Genomic DNA, 20,066 nt, shown 5'->3' with positions numbered 1-20,066 from the left:
ATGGTGTATAACTTTCGCATTTTAGTACATAATATTTATTTTGAATCTTCAAATTGTCTTGAAACTTAAAAGAAAATTGTTCTTTAAAAATTCACTGAAAATTGGTGGCTAAAATTGTTTGTTTAGGTGTTATCTGATTTTCGTGTTAACTTGTAATTTCGTCAGTCGCCGGCATCTTCTGTTGCTTCGCACAGGAAAGACACATGCGACGAAACGTAATGATCAATTTTGTCCTCAATCTCACGCCATATCAGAAAAAGCTTTTGAACATCTGTAAACTTCGAGCGCTTCGCAGTAAGTAATATTTTCAATGAATCTTCGAATTGTTTTCGAGTTCAAGGATTGTAAATTACAATTTTATGAAAAACGAAGGTCGTTCTGTTATTTCAGTATGAATCCTTGCATGTCTGCCAGTCGCTGGCGCCGCTTGTTGAAACTAAAACGAAAAAAAAACTCTTTTAAGATTATCATTGGCTTCTTTTTCACCCCACCACTATTCTTATAGCAACAAAGGTCGCCATTTCTTCTGTTTACTGCTCGCTAAAAACTATCAAATGCACTCAAAAGCCTAAAATCTAAAAAAAGTTTACAGGAATCGACCAATCGAGCGAGCGAATGCCACTCCCCACATGGTATCTATAACTCGCTCTTGCGCATTCGCGCAATTCACGAGTTAAAAACAAGGGTCATCTGAAAGGATAAATGCGTAATTTGACGAAGTCGAAGTTGAGGTCCATAAAAACGCGAAAAAAGAATCATATGATTTTAAAACGCCGTGTTATTATCGTCCTTTGTTTCCATTAGTTGATTTCGTGACGCCGCCTCGAGGCGATTCAATTTTTCATCATTCAGGTCACCCGTCCGTGTCGATTGACAACCAATTTGAGTCACTTGCGTCATTTTGGAAGCTCTGTGAGGTACATCTTAGTTGATGAGAAAAGTCTTGATCATCCAGGCTGTTGTGCAGGACAACGCCGGTGAGGCAACCTCCCTAGGTTGGTAAGAGATGTTCTTGTTCTGATTAACGCCGGTTCTAGGCGATGTTTCAAAGATAAACCTGTGCGGAACCATATTCGTAAACAAGCTTCAATGTGTATTTACATATGGTTGCTACCCTCAATATCTTCGAATTGGAGAACTAGCCGTCTGCAAGATAGTGAAAGATATAACTAATCGTCTTTCTTGTTGATATGATAGTTTTTATTCCAGTTGCTCCCCTTAAGATAATGCTCTGGTAATAACAGTAAAAAACAGGAAGAATCATTGAGCCATAATAACTACTCGGAAGAGAAAGCAGTGCTGCAAAATAGTTTATGTCTTTAACAGCCAGTCTATCGATGTGATTTGCAGTTGACTGTAAGGGCTAATATCATGATCCGCATAACACTTATTATTAATTGACACTATATTCTTTGCAGGTTGTTGCGATGAATGCAAAATTCATAAACAAATCACCTCGAATTGTTCACCCAGGACGACTGATCCGAAAGACGATCGAGTAAGATTCGGTCACGGTAATGATTTCATTTTAAATATTCAAAAAAAATTCTTGAACAAACTGTTCACAAGCTGAAAGTTAAGCACACTCAAATCTTTGTCTCGCAGGTGTTGTACCTATGAGCGTTTCTTCTCGGGCTTTATTATATCTCGTGCAGATATTCAGTTCCGTGTGTAAATTTAGTCTTCATACAGTATTGTGCAAAAGTAATGCATTTCGTCTGAACAAAGGACGCTTTTTCGATGAATTTTCGCCACGAAGCGAAAATTCGTGGCGGAAAGTGTCTCTTCGATCATTAGTGTTCGAAATTTCGCTTCGAACTGACAGCAGCTGTCTGCGAGTGATCAAGTTTGTTTACTATTCATGTAAGCAACACGAAATGTTATCAAACGTATTTCCAACCTTTTTCACCACGACAGAGACACTTGATGTTTGAGACTAAACACGGAAATTGCAACCAAGAGACATGTATTTGGTGGAAATAAACTCTCAAATGATTGGAATAGTTGTAAACATTAACTTCAGTACTCCGCTTTTAAACCAGACAGAGCAGAGAACGTGTTTTGAGTGTTTTCAAACGTTGTCAATCGAGAAATGTGTTCCTTGTTTATTCGTTCTCAATCGCTACGCAAATAGACAGCATCTATATCGCTGATTGCTTTCCAGATATCATTATACCCATGTTTGTTTGGAAATATTTATTCTTCACAATTTATATATATATATAAAACGCGAGCTTCAGAGCGCGTGCAGTATTTTAGCATTTAAGCGTTCTTAGTTCGTTTTGATCCTACACAATCAGATGCTAATAAAAGTGTGAAATACTTTACATTTCGCAACAAAATACTGAATATTAGTAAATGACGGCTGAAACAACTATTATTTAGGTCACGTTGCCTTATTTTTGCGTAAATTCCGGCATCTTTTGCTAATGCTTATTTTGCACAGTTTCTACATACACTGTTCGCTTCCATAGACAGATTTTAGGTCTTCCCGATCGAGGTAAATTTACCCCGAAACTGGTGAGACGCAACTTTCAAATGACAAAAACCTAGTAACCCGTCGCGTTTCAACGCTTTCGGTATTTCAGCTGGGTGGAGGCCTTGCTTGTGGAGGGGCTTTTTTATTTTTTTTGTAGAATAATTTGAAACTTTGGCCACGATGACTACCAAAAGTAGAGTACATAAATGATCCCAAACGCATCGACACAATTGATACACTGAGTGTTGCCATGGTTGCAAACAACATAGGTCACGCGGAGGACTCAAATCGTAGCGGGAAATTCCATGGGAGTTTTACATAGAGCAGTACCGAACCACAAATTCAGCCAAATTTTTTTTGAAAGAATGAACAATTGCAACGAATTTCCGCTCGAAATTTCGAGTCGCATTAACCCGCATTAACGCCATCAAGGAATATGTCGCCGAAAGTTTGAGCCGTTCAAAACAATACATGCCTCGAAAATTCGCAGAAATGTCGTCGAAGTTTCGTTTCGGTCAAGAATTCGTCGAAAAGCTAGGAATTTCGTCGAATTTTGTCGACAGGTGTTTGCATTACTTTTGCACAATACTGTAGCTTCGGTCGTAAAGCATTGCAATGTTATGTGATTCAATTTTGCCGTCTTGGCGATAGGAAGTAACATTGACTTCAGTTCAAAAGAGAAAAAATAAACAAAAATGTATTGTCTTCAGGTTGCTTAAATTTCAAAAAAAAAATGTAGAGTTAAAATATTTTTAGTAAGCTCCCACAACTATTTTAAAAATGAAAATTTTTATAAAATAAGTACTCCATTCGCGCTTGTTGGATATGAGATTAATTATAGACAACTCAGCGTAACTCACCTCGTCACCACATTGGCTATTTACTATCTCATATCCAACACAAGCTCATGGAATGAATGTTTTATATCACAGGTCTGTAACTTCACGATTAAGAGCACACTGACAAAACGAAAAAACACAACACTTCATTAAATTTGCGATTATTAGGCCCATCTTGACTAAATAGTCGGTGCAGTGATGTTTGTTTCCTTTTTCTTATTCAGCTGACAAAACTTACTTGATCGTCTGGAATTCAAACGATACTTCGCAATGTTGAGACCCAGTTCTGATGTGTTAAACTCGTTCAAAGTATTTCTTCTAGGTAAGTGCTTTAAATATGATGGGAAAGGTGTGTAGGTTTTAGCAAGGTGGTGCGTATAATTTAAAGCAAAAGAGAATTTCCTCTCTAGCTCTTGTCTACAGAAAAGAGATGAAACAGAGAAAACAAACGCGCCGAGCATGAGCAATGCATAGGTATAATATGAATCTGATGTAGATCCAAATGTACCATATATAGCGGAGGGAACCAGCGCTTCATCGAAATATGAAAACTTGTACATGATAAAATTAATGACATATCGTTAAAGCTTCATTAAGCAATAGATCTTGTTAAGAATTTACCTCCTCAGTACCCTACATTCTATTTGCATCTCACTGCTTTTTGCGAAATATACCGGCAAATTTGAAACACAAACCACCATTTGTTACTTTCTTCACCATCCGGATCATTCTAATATGTTTGTGACATTTTCGTGTCTTGAGAATTGTGTCTTTACATATTTGTATACAGTTATGAGCATTTATTGTTTAACTATACGTGTGCGTGAATTTTCATGCTTCGCAACCTAAGAGTACACCGTCCTTGTTTAACCCTCCAAGCACCTTTTGTGATTATCTCATGAAATAGGTGGTTCCAACGTTGGGAAATCGTGGCTGTTTCACAGATGTGTTCATGACAGGATCTATGGACATACCGTTGCCACAATTGGAGGTAAGAGATGCTTTTTCAATCAGAAACAATTGATTAAGTAAGTGTTTTTGACCATTTTTTATATCAACTTCTGTACTTTCAGTCGACTATTCTGTTAAGGAAGTAAATCTTGAAGATGGCACACAAGTGAAGCTTCATATTTGGGATACCGCTGGTGCAGAATACTTTTTCAGGTTGAACTTAAAGCTGTGCGATGGAGCTCATGCTATCATTGTTGTGTATGACATAACAGAGGCATATTCTTTTGAAGCAGCAAAGTATTTAGTTAGGACGATTCAGGAAATGGCCATCCCAAACATTTTTCTGGCACTTGTAGGGACCAAAGCAGACCTTGAAGCTAAAAGGAAGGTGAAACGTGAGGTAGTTTGTTTAAAATTTTTCATGTCATCAAATTGTTTCCTTTTTTTTGAGGCCGCATAGTGTTAAATGCTCTCTAGATATCCTAACTAAATAAAGGAAACCATCGATCTCTTCTCCGTCACAGATTAGATGTTTGTTTATCCTTTAAACGTTTAGTTTACCGTGTTACAAAAATTGCACAATGTGAAACAGGTTTCTTGCCTTCACAAATATTTGGACGGATGGGGAAAATTCAACAAAATTCTCTCTAGAAGATCTCTTCCTAGGGAACTTACGCTAGCTGCACGAAAGGTCGGGATCTATCACGCCTGTTGAAAAAGACTTTCACAGTAAACTTGACTTCAACACACGTTGTAATCTGCGGTCCTGGCACGTCTAAGTACCAAATTTCTGACCAAAATACTGACCAAATCAATTGACCAAGTATTACGCTTGTTAAAACCAAGTACCACACTTGTTTTTACCAAAAACTACGCTTGTTTTCACCAAAGAAAGCTTTAAAACACACTTCTATTTAAGCTTAAACTACAAAGGATTAAGTAATGTTATGAGTTATCTTAAGGTTCAGGTCAAACTTTTGTATTGTCTAATACATTTCAACACAAATGATCGGCCAGAAAGGAATTTGGCCTTTTTAGAAGATCAATCACTGTCAAAACAACGCCGGTTGATAACATCTTAAGGAAAGACTAGAACGGTTACAATTTAACTCTAATTAGAGATATGTTCAACAACAACTGAAAGCTTGACCGGGATAAGGGGGAGCTGCTTATAAAGGTTTTAATTTGCAATTTGTTCACTCAGGATGCTCAGAGCTATGCAGAATCCAATGGAATAGATCTCTTTACTGAATTGTCAGCCAAGAGTGGCGGCAACGTGGAGGAATTGTTTTTGGCAATCGGTAAGTAACCCACGTTTATCAAGCGTTAGACAAAGAGAAAATTAAACTCGTGTCCAAAGAACAGCTACGTTCGTGTTAGCAAAACAAAATGGCACTAGAGAAGTTCTGCAGTAACACAACAAAACCAACAGCAGCTATTTAAAGCAACCTTCTTTTTAAAAGGTAAACGCGATGCTGTTATGGTAAAAATTAGTGCACAAGTAATGCTACTACACAAGTGCATCTGTCTTACTGTCTCAGCCATGAAACGTTGCATAGTAAACTAGTAGTGTTCCACTATAGCGTTATTGGCTAGTCAATGGTTTATGGTTAATTTTCGTAGGGTATAACTTAAAGCTGGCGCGTATGTCGGTGACAGATTTGAAGAAGGCAATAGATAAAAATAAGAAGGCCTTAGATCTTGGACGAAAAAAGCTGGTGAGAGTTCCTGACTCCGTTGCAGAATTACGGGAAGTACAGACACTGAACCTTTCAGAAAATAATCTCACACAACTACCAAGATATTTGAAAAATCTGGAGAATGTGACAATGTTGATCTTGAGTCAAAATAAGCTGAAACGGCTGCCAGATGGTATTATTGAAATGACCAATCTGATTTGTCTTAACGTGAGCGACAACCAACTTTCCTGTCTACCAAAAGATATCAAACGTCTGCAAAAACTTAAGGTGCTGGAATTGAGGAATAACAAATTACAAAGACTTGATGTAGATATCAGCTGCCTGAAACGACTTGAGAAGCTGTCTGTGAATGGTAACCCCTTAGACTTTGGAGCAGTCAGAAGTCTGATGGACTTAAAGGAGAAATATCAAGGAAGGATTCATTTGGATATTGCAGGTGGCCGTAAAAATATAAATTTCTTTTATGGACATCTCGGTTAAGAGTAAATTAATTCTCATGCAATGAGGGATAGCGTGTAAGGGTGACGTCAATGATAAAAAAAAATTTTGTTCCATGGACACTGATAAGAGTGGGGAAAAGACGTCCACTATCCTAAAACAAGCGATTCGTGCAATAAATGGCTTTTTTCCTCGTTTGCTTTGATCTTCATTCATATTTCCTTCGCTTTTAAAGATCATATCAACAGCAGTTAGGTTTATCTTATTCTCCTCAAAACATTTAACGAGTATATTATATTATGTTGCGATCTTTAAAAGAAGCAAAGAGATAATAACCTTTTTGTTACGCGGGACTAATTCATAGCTAATTAAAAAAAAATGGTTTCGAACAGCAGCAGTTTCTCTTCCTACTCCTCCTAAGACGCTGGTTTATCAATTGCTGAATTCTTCATGAAAGTTGAAAAAGGAGCGTAAATTTGAAGAATCGTAGTCGACTTTCTTTTCGTTTTCTTTTCTTAATATTTCTTGAATCAGTACACTCCTGGCGACGCTAGACCATTACTAACACGGAGGGAAACATAACATATGATTGCTGTTTAAGTAATTGCTTCATTTTTTATCTTGTAGTTCCGGCCGAAATACTGGCCCAAGGACCCGTTGCAAAACAGCTTTATGAAGACGCTCTAAAGGATGGGTCTGTAAGTGTTTGTCGAGCTCGAATATTGATCATTGGTCAGGATCGTGCTGGCAAAACAAGTTTGAAGAAGTCACTCCTGGGTCAACCGTTTGACCCTGACGAACAGAGTACCGATGGAATTGAGGTCGATCCATCTAAGTGTACCATTGAAGTTGACCAAATTAAGAACTGGAATCCCACTGTTAAAAAAGAATCATGTTTGGGTGAATGTTCTGAAGAGATATCAAGAATGTTGGCTGAAAAAAAGTATCAGTGGATTCTTAAAATAGAAGAAACTGAATCAGAAGGAGCACCTTATGAAGAGCCCAAACAAGAACAACCCGTGGAGGACTCCAACATCGAGGATGAAAACGAGGTTTGTTGCAGTGCAAGTTTTGAATTCACACGCTCCATATGATCTCGTGTGAATTTTTTGAAGTTTATGACCATATTTTTCGGTACCATTCGATGCATCTTTGCAAGGAAGAAAGATGCTGTTCACCAAACCTTTTTTCTTTTTTTTTTTCATTAAGATGTGAATTAGTATAAAAGGAATAATTTACCTGTAAATCGAAAAAATACTAAACGATTGTGCTACGAGTGCGCATTGGATATCAGATGGTAAATAGCCACTGAAGTGCATAGCGCCGAGTTGGCCATAACCAATCTCGTATCTGTTGTGGTCCAATTTTATCCTTGGTTCAAATTTTCTTTTCTTTTGTTTGTGGGTATTGTAATGTATGAAAATGAGTTTGAAACAAAGGAAAACAAAATTTGAACCAAGGATAAAATTAAACCACAACATATCTAACAAGCGTTAATGGAATAATAGTTTTATTAATTTTAATTAAATACTGAACGTTTGGATATATGGAGTCTTTTTTCAGCTCCGAACAGTTGGCGTAATTCATTTCCATATAGGGTGACTCGGAATATGAGCTGACAACTGGTGTTAAATGAACCAATCAAAACAATATAAATGCACCATTCAGAGTTGAAAATTTAAAAATATATATACACAATACTGTTAAAAATACTATTTTGTTTAGGTTTATATCAGAGCTATTGTTGAAAGACGTACTGGAATTGTGTCCTAACGTCGGGAAAATTTTTCTCGATTTCTATCGCAAAAAAAACACTAGGAGTACTTCTACTTCCTTCTTAATCTCTCTGCACGTGCAGCACTTTCTTCGGAATGAAAGAAGTAAACATTACTGCGGCCAATACACTTCTTAATGTTAAACATGCATAGCTCCGCTTTTCAGACAAAAACGGTCTACTCATTGTTCTTATGAATTTTACTCTAATTCTTAGACTTAACAACAGCAGCTACCCGGAAAAGAACAGTGTTCCTTAATTTTAGAGAGTAACTATTTCCGTAAGTTAACGTAGGTAAGACCTAAAAGCCTATCTAAAACCCCTTTATTAGATTCCTTGTACTGAAGACAGTCCTAAGAGTCCGAACGTTTATTCGTCAACAAGTGAAAAGCAAGATGACGAAACAGAAAACCAAACCCGTGGTTGCTCGCAAGAGAAAAGAGGCGATTGCGCAAGTATGGAGTTTGAGTCCGAATTGATACCAGATACAATGGTGGAACGTGCTGATAGATTATTGAAGGAAATGATTGACGGTAAGGATAGACAAAGCCCCCAAGATGACAAAGAATCGATTATAACTATCGATTTGTGGGACTTCGCGGGACAACACTTGTATTATGCCGCTCACTCAGTATTTTTTACTGCAAGAGCCGTGTATATCCTTGTGCATAACCTCAGCAAAGAACTGAATGCCCAAGCTCAGCCTTGTGTGAGACAAGGTTGTCACAACATCATCTTGGAAAACCCTGGCAGAGTAACAAATCTAGAAGATCTGCTTTCATGGCTTGCAACCATTCACAGTATCAAACCGAAAGACGAGGGAACGCCAGTTGACAACTCAGACACACTGATTTCCTACCGTCGACCCCCAGTATTCATTGTCGGCACACATGCTGACCAACCAATAGAAAATACCGAGACTGTGAAGGAAAAGATTCAACAGGCTGTATCTGGTAAGGATTACGGAAAACATGTGATCCCACCTTTGCTCAACATTGATAACACACAAAGTCACCAGTCATTGATTGGTAAAACACAGCAAAACAAACCTGTGCAGAGCATCTTGAAGAGGTTGTTCAGTAAGCAGTCACAGGGGAGTCATCAGAGAGGTAAAGTGAAAAAGATGTAATTGAAAACAAGTTATATTTTTGACAAGCTGTAAATATATCATAATCTGAACGATCAGTTGTCTTTAAAGCTGTCCACGTTGACTCAGTTCTGGGCAGGAATTAAACTAAATTGATTTCAATTCACCTGTCACTAGATGTTATTCCGTTTTTTGAAATAAAACAAAAAGCGTGGAACCTACCACAATCAGCCGGTTAAATTCGTTATTTGTGGAATAATCTGGCTCTGAAGATAACTACTTCAATGAATGACGAAAAAAGTTCAATATCAAACCATTTTATTATTAAGTATTTCTGTCATAGAGTGTGAGCACAAGAGAGAGCTTCTTTCTTTCTTTTCAATACGTAGATCTGATAGGAGAATTGGCCCTTGGACATACATATAATACTAATTACTACATAAAAGATACATAAAAAAATTACTCAGTTCTGATTACCTAAGATAAATACAGTTTGTAGAAGGGGGTTAATTCAGTGAAAAGAAATAACAAACCAGAATGAACAATTCCTTGAACTGTTTAGCCGGACTTTGAACTTTTTTGTGCCTTAAAGTTGTGAAAATATCATTGTATATTATTGTTTTGATCGCACGCAGTTGTTTTAACCGAGCGCAGATAGTCACTTGCAGAGTTTGAATAAATTATTTTTGCACTTGATGCGCATGCTTTGCTTCTGTTATCTCGTATTTTTTTATGTATATTAATAATACGCAATCACATAATTTTTTCTCGTGCAATTTGGAATAAATAAATAATTTTGTTAAGCTTTGAAAAGATTTACTGGTGCTTACTAGTTCCAAATTGCACCCAAAATCATGTAATTACCTATACTATGTAACGTTTTTATCATTGATCTCATTTATGATTTCAAGGAAAAAGTGTAGAAAAAGGCAGAGCTATTGGTGATGAGATTCATACTCTCCGTGCCAAAATCATGGAAGTTTTGCGAAAGGAGCCATACATGGGAGAGAGGATACCAATTAGGTATAGAGCGTTTTGCCTACAGGAGCGACGAAATTAAATTTGATTGCAGAGTTATGAAAATTACAATAAGATTTCCTACAATTGCCGTTTCAGATTTTGCTTCTCAGAATCCCTCATATTTGCAATGAAACACTTTGGTGGGACTTTGACTGCTGGAGAAATACAACGTCGATGTGCTCTCAGCGAATAAGGGGACAGAAAGCAGTCTATTATTATGCAAGCTTGTTTTGCATCAATGACAATTGCACCTAAAAGTATTGTTAGCTTGCGTGCGGTAATCATTGCATAAATTGATAAACCTCTGTCCTTTGAGACTATTGCCTTTCTTTTTGTGCAGGTGGTTCAACTTTGAAAAACTTGTAGAGACTTTGGTAGCTGGCAATGTTTATTTTATGAATATGGAGCAGCTTCAAACGGTTGTGGAGAAGGCGAACATTATAGACGGGGATGAACATTTCAAAACCATGCTAAATTTTTATCACGATTTGGGAATGATTGTCAAGCACCGCAGTACGGTCATTCTAAAAGCTCAGTGGCTAATTGATCTGTTCAGGAAACTGATAACCATTCCCCAATTTGACAAAATGGTATGAAATCTTTAATTCACGTTAAAATGTTTTTTGTCCTATAATTAATGTAAGAAATCAAATTAGTTCATTTATTGAATTGAGGATAGATAGTAGCCGTGTTTCGAGGTGTTCACAAAATCAACAAATTTAAGTAGGCAACGGTTTTGAAGCACTGAATTGCGTGATGCTGCGATGCAATAGCAATACTAGCCAAACTGGATTTATCAGGGAAAATTCTACAAATTTCCTTCAAAAAAATTGATTTCATCAATGCCATTTTGGATTTACATTAATTTGTGTTCAAACATCTATTTTTTTTTACTTGAGATGGAATCTTCCCAAGATAGCTAGTGTTGTCGAATTTGCTCTTCCAACGGGTGTATTTTTTATTACCTCACCTCGCGAGCTCATTGTATTCCTAATTAGGATCCTGTGGAATCAAAGCACTGGCACGAACTCGAGAGAAATGGTTTCCTCAGCATGGAGCTTGTTGATCACGTGTTTTCAAAATTTCTTCGTCAAGGCGTTATCAAAGAAGACATCTTGGACATGATGGAGCTGTTTGGTTTGATTGCAAAGTTCTCGTCACCATCTCTGCCTGACGTGAAGTATTTTGTACCATGTCAACTGAGGTCCCCACCGGAAGAGCTTCGTAAAATGGAGCCATCATCCACTGATCCTTGTCCTCTGTATGTCCACTTCCTCGATGGTTTTGTTCCGCATGGTCTTTTCCCGCGCCTTGTCTCAAGGACGACGGCTTCGGCAGCCGGGAATGAATCATCACACCTGCAAAAACTCTACCAGAATGGAGCCTGGTTTGTTTTAGAGGGAAACAGCATACATGATATGATCCTGATTTGCCAGAAAAGATTCATTAAAATTTTACTGACAGAAAGAAAGGAAGCCAAAGCAGTTCCAGTCTCTCTCTCACCTTCAACATCTGCAGACGTTGCAAGAAGCGTGAAATTGTTCTTGGAGAGTAGCTTAGAACACTTTTCGCAAGAATTCCCATACCTGAGCAAACTGAGGTATGAATTCTCTGTTGAATGTCCGTACTGTTTGCAAAGGGTTCAAGAATGTGCCATCCACAGAAAATCCTCGTGTGCACATGAGGACTGTTTACACCTTCTCGAAATTAAACAAGGAAAACGTTTGATCTGTATGGAAAGCGTTGGATGTAGTGAGGTCTTAACAGTTCAAGGACAGGATTTGTGGTTTTCATCGGGAGGAACCGAGGTACTATTAAAATATCATAGTTTGTTTCATAATAAAGTTCGGATATAACGTGCGCTGTCACTGGTTGAAAGTGCGTGCTCTATGAGAGTATAAAGCGTTGAGCTGAGCTAAAGCTGTCACACCATCTGCCAAATTGTACTATGTCCGGCTTTCACCGGGACTTTTCCCCAGTTTTTTTTCTTTAATTGAAAGTGAATTTCGGAACAGGCAAGTTGGAAAATAGTAACAGAAGAACCAAACAAAGGTTTGTAAACTTGGTAACTATACACTTCATCAAAGAAAGAATGCCATTTGCATTTTAGCTTTCACTTTGTTAATAATCATTTGTGACCTTGCTGGGCAAAAGAACCTTGAAGGTTATTCCGTTAAACGGGTAGAAACTACTGGATTTCTAACGGACATTATAATGTTTTTTCTTATCGTTCCAATTGCTGGTTTTTCAAGTTCATCGGTAAACTAAAGTGTTCTAATACTCGTGCAAGGTGATCTAAAGGACCGCCCAAGTTCTCAAATTTTGATGGATAACTCACCATTTGAAAGCGCCAAAACGTTAGCCTAACCACGGGCCGGAAGAGATCAACGGAGGAGTGACTGATTAAAATGGCATGAAAGAGCAAACCATCTGTAACATTTAATTGTCTTTTACGCTGAGAACGTATAAATACCACTACGTTTTTACCCCATGATATGATGTCATACGATGTCATACGACGTCATACAATGAGGTTTAGGTATGGAAGAAAAACCCACTCACTCACCTGATTCTGATTTGTCCGAGAATTAATGTAATCGATCAGCTTGTGGATGAAAATTTATTTCGCATCTTTTCAGTATGTAAATCTTAGTATGTATATACTAAGGAATAATATCTATATATATTTTTTCGAAGGATTCATGCAAAACTGATGCGTCTGAAACATCATGGGATGCAACAGCTCGAATTTACCCGGTTAAATGTGCGTCACCATTGAGAGTTACTCTTTTGGCTAGCGAGTGGGGATCGTCTATGGGGGGCTTGTCCACCATCAATCGACAGCTTGCCATACTACTGGCCAAACGCAGGGAAATAGAGGTCACCTTCCTAGTCCCAAAATTTAACTGCTCTGAAGAAGACAAAAGGACCGCTTGGAATCACAATGTTCTCATTAAAGAAGCAGAGAAACTTCCTGGTTTTGATCCCCTTGACTGGTTAAGCTTTCCACCTAAAGAGCTCATCATTGATGTGGTCCTGGGTCATGGCGCTAAGCTAGGAAAGCAAGCCCAAGTCATCAGGGAGTCTCACAGGTGCCAATGGGTGCAAGTAGTGCATACTGCGCCCGAAGAGCTCGGAATGTTCAAGACCCATCCTAGAGCCGTTGCTAAAGGAGAACAGAAGAATACAACCGAAGTAGATTTGTGTAAATTGGCAAATATAATTGTAGCGGTAGGACCCAAGTTGACGGAGGCCTACTCTGCCTATCTACGCTCAAGCGAGAAGCAGCAAGACATCTTTATGTTGACCCCTGGCACATTCAAGGAGTTTTCCACTTTAAAACATGCTCCAGTTGACTCTGAAAAGTTTAGGGTGTTGACCTTTGGTCGTGGTGATCCTGAGGACTTCGCTCTTAAGGGGTATGATATCACTGCTAAAGCAATAGCTGAACTGGATGACAACTCCTACCATCTGATCTTTGTGGGTGCACCTGATGGAAAACAGGAGGCAGTCAAAGAACGTTTGCTGCAGAGTGGTATTTCTAGTCGTCAGCTGACAGTGAGAAAGTTTTTGCAATGCCGAGAGAGGTTGAGAGAGTGTTTTTGTGAAGTTGATCTTTGTATCATGCCATCACGGACGGAAGGGTTCGGCTTAACCGCGTTGGAAGCATTGTCAGCTGGTCTTCCCATTCTCGTTAGTGGAAACTCGGGGTTCGGAGATGCACTGCGTAAAGTGCCGTCCGGAAAATCTTTTGTGGTTGATTCTGAGGACCCCAAGGTGTGGGCTGAGGCAATTACTGTTGTCCGTAAGAAGGATAGACCAGAGCGTCTACAAGAGACTCAGCGACTGCAGACATCTTATGAAGAGCAGTTCAGCTGGGAGAAACAGTGTAACCTTCTTGTTTATAAGATGTGGAACAAAGTTCACGGTGCGGGTATGCTAATTATTTTCATTAATTCCTTTCAGACTGATTTTTTTTTTGGTATGTAACTTTCCACTATCATTGATATGAATACATCTTCCACCACGAATTATGTTTCTAAAACATAGGCTTTTCATTCATTTTTGTGTATATTGTCTATGTTTGCCAAAAAGGAAACAACTTTTAAAAATTGACAGGATAAAAAAGGAAAGAAAAACAGAAAGGACTCTTCAAAAACGATAGCATCAAACTCAAGTTTCATTATCTTTCGTGAGACGAGTGTATTCCAAAACGTTAATGCACCAGATGCACAAATGGTATATTGTGCGATAAGCTCATGAAAAAAGTTATATACTCCGGTTATTCACAATGCAATTATTGCTTACTTCGCATCATAATTATCTGTTATGACAAAAAAAGAAAGCAAGAAAAAACATTGCGCAGCAGAAAGTTTAGTGGAAATTCTAACCAATAACCGGCTATCTTCTGAAGACTGATAGTTTATTTTGTTACTTTTCTCATTATTGAATCAGAAGGAAGAATTTGCTTAGTAAATAAGGTTATTGACCTGTCATCCGAAGAACCTGATTGGAAACTCGTTGTCGTATTTTTCAAGTTTTTACCTTCAAGCTGAAAGAAGAGCCTTATTCCCGTCGGCAAAGTTTTGGATCAATTTATGTCCTCGTTAATTATTTTTCCGTGCATGACCCTAGTAATAGGGAAAGATCTCGTTCATTTGAGGCTAGCATGCCACATGGATACGAAATCAGAGATCTCGACTGGATTAATCTCCTTCCCAACCTTAATTTGGGTAGTTATTGCTTCACTGACAGAAAACTCGTTGCCGAGCCACATCATATTAAAGTTTCACTTAGCTTGCAATGCCGATGCCGAAAGAGATCCCAGTGGGGAAAAAAAACAAAAACTTATCATGTTAAACTCAAAATTCGGTCTAAAATTTGATGGATATTTTCTTAAGTGAAACCTTTTATTTGAACTACATTGTATGATTCAATGAAGCCCACCTCAAATTATTTCTCTGCTAGGGCCGTTTGAGCAAATCATTCAGGATCTTCAGCAGATGCACTTCTTTGCAAGCAAGGTCAACAGCAACACTAACTTGACAGAAGAGTTAACGAAGATTGCATCAGATAAGGGCTTCAGAATTTCTGACAATCAAGGGTCAGGAAACTGCATGTTCCATGCCCTGTCAGAACAACTAGAAACCGTCAAAGGAATCAAAATCGAAAATGGCCAGTTGAGACAATCTTTAGTTCAGTACCTTAAGGAAAACCCAAAATTGGTAAGTTACAATGAGCCTCATACGTAAAGAGAATATCAGTAGTTTTTTCACCAGTTCAATGGCTTGACTTATGGTCAGTGCGTTTGACTCCAAGGCCCAGGTTAGAGACCAGGCTGATTCCTCGAAAGACACTCTACTCTCACCCCCTCCCCACCCAGGAGTACAAATGGGTACTGGCGAAATGCTAGGGAAGCCTGATGAAATGCAAGGGGAGGAAGGGGGGGGGGGGGGTGGGCGGGTAAACTTGTGATGGACTAGCATCCCATCCAAGGAGAAATAGTAACACTCCCATTCGCTTTATGCTAACTGGAAACCGAGATAAACTCCAGCTGAGTGGGGGAGGGGGGAAGGCACCATCATGGCTTGAGTACAAACCCCAACTTTACCTTTTTATTTCTCTCTCCGTTTTACGAAATGCTGTTACACCTCGCTGGGACACTAGTCCTCTTCACACTTAATATCTAGATACCTTCAAGCATTTTTTTCACGTTGGCCTGACAATTTTTCTGTGATCACATACACTCATAGTTGGAGAGAGTCACGTTTCCGATGAGTTGTTTCCTCCTATACTTCAAAAATACAGTTACATTTTACCCCATACAAGATGCGTTGAGAGCTCTGATCGTGGATTTCAGTGCCTACTCTCTGTCATAAGAATGAGAGGACCAGACATTCTCTTCCATATTCTCAACCAACTTAATAAAACTCTCTGGTAGACTCTTGTCCTAAGTTATGTGAGTTGCGCTCTTAGAAAAATGAACGCTTGTCGCGCGTCTGCTTGTTGCCGAATATGCTCGAGATCACGTTGATACTGCAGCTGTCCATCCAGATACCCAACAGTATGACACGTGATCTTTGTTTTAGTTTTTACTGTTTGCCTTTTTAATTGTAAGAAAGTTAATTTTGTGGTCCAAATTCCCTTCAGTTGTGTCCAGCTCCGTCCTTATGCTATTTGGAACTCAAGTCTTAATTGCGTATTTAATTGTTTCTGCTTACAGTCGGATGGAACAGATCTGTGTCACTTTGTCCATGGCCATGAAACATGGGATGATTACCTAACATATGTGGAACAAGATGGCGCTTGGGGAGATCACCTCATTCTCTGTGCAGCAGCGAATTGCTTTGAAACGTGCATTCACGTGGTCAGCAGTCTACACAATGATGTAGTCATCAGGCCACATTCTCCTGTTGACGAAAGCAAGCCTCTAGTACTGGGACATATTCATGAGGTACACTATGTCAGTCTTCAACCCATACAAGGTAAGAAGAGAAAAAGCAAAAATCACGCGCTTTTCAACTTGAAAAGATATCGATCAATTATCCATATCAATTACTATCCATAGCGCAGTTCAAAAACCGCATGTTTTTTTGCGTAAGGCACTAACTATGACCTAGGGGGCTACCAAGGAACTGTTACTTATTTTCGGATCACTGGGATGGTTAGTTATTTGATCGTGCTTATATTTAACAGTGGTAACGAACCAAACGCGCTAATTCCTTGCTGGCACGACACGCCAGTGTCTTTGGTAACTTTAAGTCTACTATAATACTATCATTTCATAAGTCGTGCGGAGTCATAAATTAGGCTGCGAATTTCACTCTCTGACTTTTTCATCCCAATGCATTTCACGATGGTATAATAAGTCACAACAGTGTTACTAAGGATTTATGCTCTCTTTTTTGTGAAAAGATCGAAGAAAGTGTTTGAACAACAAATTAGATATTAAAATATCTGGTTTTTTTAATACGTATCAAGGTAGACTATTTTTATCTACACAAACGTTCATCGTCAGTGGAGCATTGTTTTACATGGTTAAATTGAGAGGTGTCCGAACTCCCTTGTATCGAAACGACTTCATGTTCATCGGAAACATGGAAGGTTTAGTGGTGAAAGGACTTGCGCCTCTTTGGTCCAGTTTATTTTCCTGCACCTTGCGTCTTATGTGGGCTGAGTTTGATTTCGCTACTTGTTTTTTCTGAGCTATTTTCTTTGAGTGTTTTTCCCACAGTTCTGGGTTTCCTCCCTCCTAAGTGGCATCCTCAATTCCAATCACTAGACCTAAAATCATCTCTTTAATATGCCTCTTTGAAATTCTTGTTTATTTATTTTCGTATGTGTTCTAATTGCACCGTTTTGATGTTTTGTTTTACAGGCTAAAGGAACGATTTTCGGCAGGTATAGCTATAGCCGGCAAGACCTTCACCAAGAATCAGAAGGCAACCAGTAAAGAAAACTGCGACATTTTTAGGATTATTTTCTCACGTGACTATATACTTGGCTGAAAACGTAAGCTTTAGATAAAACATAGCTTTTTACATTTGTATAAGCTTTGTCACGATAAATTGCTATCGAGTTTTCGTGGTTTGGTAAGAATTTTGATATAAAACATTAAATTCTATTTTCGAAATGTCAATAAATATTTTGCCGAAAAAGAGAAAACAAAGTATAGATGCTCCCCCCCTCCCTTTGCAATATTTACTTACTATTGGCCACGTTTGCCACTAAATACGTTATAATGCTGAATGATTCTAATTTACCTCTTACCCCATTGAAAATACTCGGTAGTAGCTGCCCTTACAGTGGAGCGCTTCAGTCCTTTAATCTTGTTTTCTATGTAAATAAAGGTTTGACCCTGATTACCTAGGATATAGTTATTACAACCACATCAATTGAGCTTTCTGGTGATGAAAAATGTTCCTCGTTAAAATGTATGGATTGCAATTGTTGTTTTCGTGCAGTTATTATATCTATTATAGTATTTATCACCAAGAGGAAATAAATTATCGAGATATTCGCACACACTTTAGTTACGTTCATAAATGTAGGACCGTATCGTAACAAGGTGAATACAGTTTATGCCGAAAATTTTGCTGAGAGATTGAAAGAGAACCAGGTATTTTGAAATTTCCCACGAAATAAATAGTTAAAGAGCGTCTTTTTAGACAAGTGTTTAACCTTTGCATTTGTTAACTCCAACCCAGGCTGTGTAGTTTTTTCGCTTCCAAAAATTTTGGATTGAGATAAACACCACGTCCCTTGGAATATATGTCAGCATCACTGCAATTTCAATTCTAGCACCACTAAAGTAAAATGTGTATCTAATTGTGTCTGATTAGAATCTCAGAAATTAAAGATTGAAGTAATTAGAGACCCTCCCCTCTGTAAATACATTTTTCCACTATAATATTAAAGTTCCATATTAACTATCGGCTTCAGAAGTTAAGGCGACCCTGTCAGGCTCACCTACCCAAGAAGAGATTGACAATCCTTCCCCTTGGTCTGCCATTTGTTTGAGCTTGTAGTTCAGCCATTTGACCTTTAGCTTGAGACAAACTGGGACAAACTGGGACAAACTTGAGCTTGTAGTTGAGCCATTTGACCTTTAGCTTGAGACAAACTGGGACAAACTGGGACAAACTTGAGCTTGTAGTTCAGCCATTTGACCTTTAGCTTGAGACAAACTGGGGAAATTAACTGAATAAAACAAAGGCAGAAGTTTTGCTCTGACGAAGAGTCAACGCTTGAAACGTCACTTTCGAAGTTTTCCACGGTGGCCTCAATTGATAAAACCAAATTATCTTGTTATACTCGTCCACCGACGCAGCACCAGTATCTTTCGAAACTTTTCCACTTTATTCATCTTTCTTAGTTTTATTGAGAGGTTTCGCTTAAGAAGACTTTCGATTAAAGAGGAAAACGATACCAACAGGCTGTTTGGACTTTGTAAAGGTGACCACTACTGCTTCCTAGAGGACTTTGACAGCCGACCGCCTAATAAAAAGTTGACCGGTTAGAAAAGATCGACTGTACGTGTGATTTAGCGTGGACACGACCGGAAATATCGGCGACTGTCGCACAAGCTTGTAACGGAGCATAACAACCCCGAAGAATTTGAATTAAGCGTGAAATACGGATTATCTTAGGAATTCTATCTGACAACGAAATTACTCTGAAACTCTAAAATAGCTCATATCATCAAAAGCAGATCTCCATAATACATAAACAAGTACTGCGTAAATAAATGAATAATTGTTTGTTATCCTCTAAGGAAGAGAGCGTGACAAAAAAAACGCAAAGGTAATAAAAAAATGTAACTCGCTGTTGAAGGAAAATTATGAAGAAATTAAAGCATTGTTATTATTTAATGAGGGAAAACCATGATTGAAGGTATGCAAAATGGATTAAAAGCCTTGTCATTTGATCACACAAGATAAAAATAAGATGGGCACTGGGTTACTTGTTAATGACTGAGTGACCGGCTACACTGCGCATCGAGCTGAAGTAGTCCTTGGACTTACAACTGAAAAAACGTAAAAAAAAAAGTAGGTATGCTACATTTGAACGGTTGTGGAGATGTTCATTCGTCTTGTCTCGAGCGTTGGACAAAAGTAAAAAAATTAACAGTCCTCATGAGGACTCAAACGTCAAACCTTTTGATTTTTCGCTCCGATGTCTTACCACTGGGCCACAGAGACTCCACGATGAGCTACGCCATTTTAAGGACCATAGTTGACACGCATCTTACATACAGCTTCATATGAGAATAAGAACA

At 38.4% G+C, this 20,066-nt stretch overlaps 1 protein-coding gene across 3 annotated transcripts; it reads left to right on the top strand.

The window, feature by feature from the left end:
* Window positions 1-202: 202 nt before the first annotated feature.
* Window positions 203-18,645, top strand: LOC131799636 (uncharacterized). Of its 3 annotated transcripts, XM_066166924.1 has the most exons (17): window positions 203-294; window positions 853-995; window positions 1,419-1,498; window positions 3,543-3,640; window positions 4,226-4,309; window positions 4,392-4,669; window positions 5,474-5,570; window positions 5,893-6,405; window positions 7,035-7,459; window positions 8,513-9,290; window positions 10,180-10,291; window positions 10,629-10,878; window positions 11,287-12,096; window positions 12,986-14,222; window positions 15,257-15,513; window positions 16,512-16,773; window positions 17,667-18,645. In XM_066166924.1, exons 4-17 carry the CDS (start codon window positions 3,589-3,591, stop codon window positions 17,669-17,671), a joined length of 5,160 nt encoding a protein of 1,719 aa, XP_066023021.1. In that variant the 5' UTR covers window positions 203-294; window positions 853-995; window positions 1,419-1,498; window positions 3,543-3,588; the 3' UTR covers window positions 17,672-18,645. The 3 variants fall into 3 exon arrangements, with proteins under 3 accessions (XP_066023021.1, XP_066023020.1, XP_066023019.1); XM_066166923.1 differs by lacking the exon at window positions 203-294 and having other exon boundaries at window positions 677-995; window positions 1,419-1,514; XM_066166922.1 differs by lacking the exon at window positions 203-294 and having other exon boundaries at window positions 677-999.
* Window positions 18,646-20,066: the final 1,421 nt, after the last annotated feature.

The sequence above is a fragment of the Pocillopora verrucosa genome, chromosome 5 (genome assembly GCF_036669915.1).
Source record: "Pocillopora verrucosa isolate sample1 chromosome 5, ASM3666991v2, whole genome shotgun sequence".
Lineage (NCBI taxonomy): Eukaryota > Metazoa > Cnidaria > Anthozoa > Scleractinia > Pocilloporidae > Pocillopora > Pocillopora verrucosa.
This window is presented reverse-complemented; position numbering and strand designations above follow the sequence as displayed.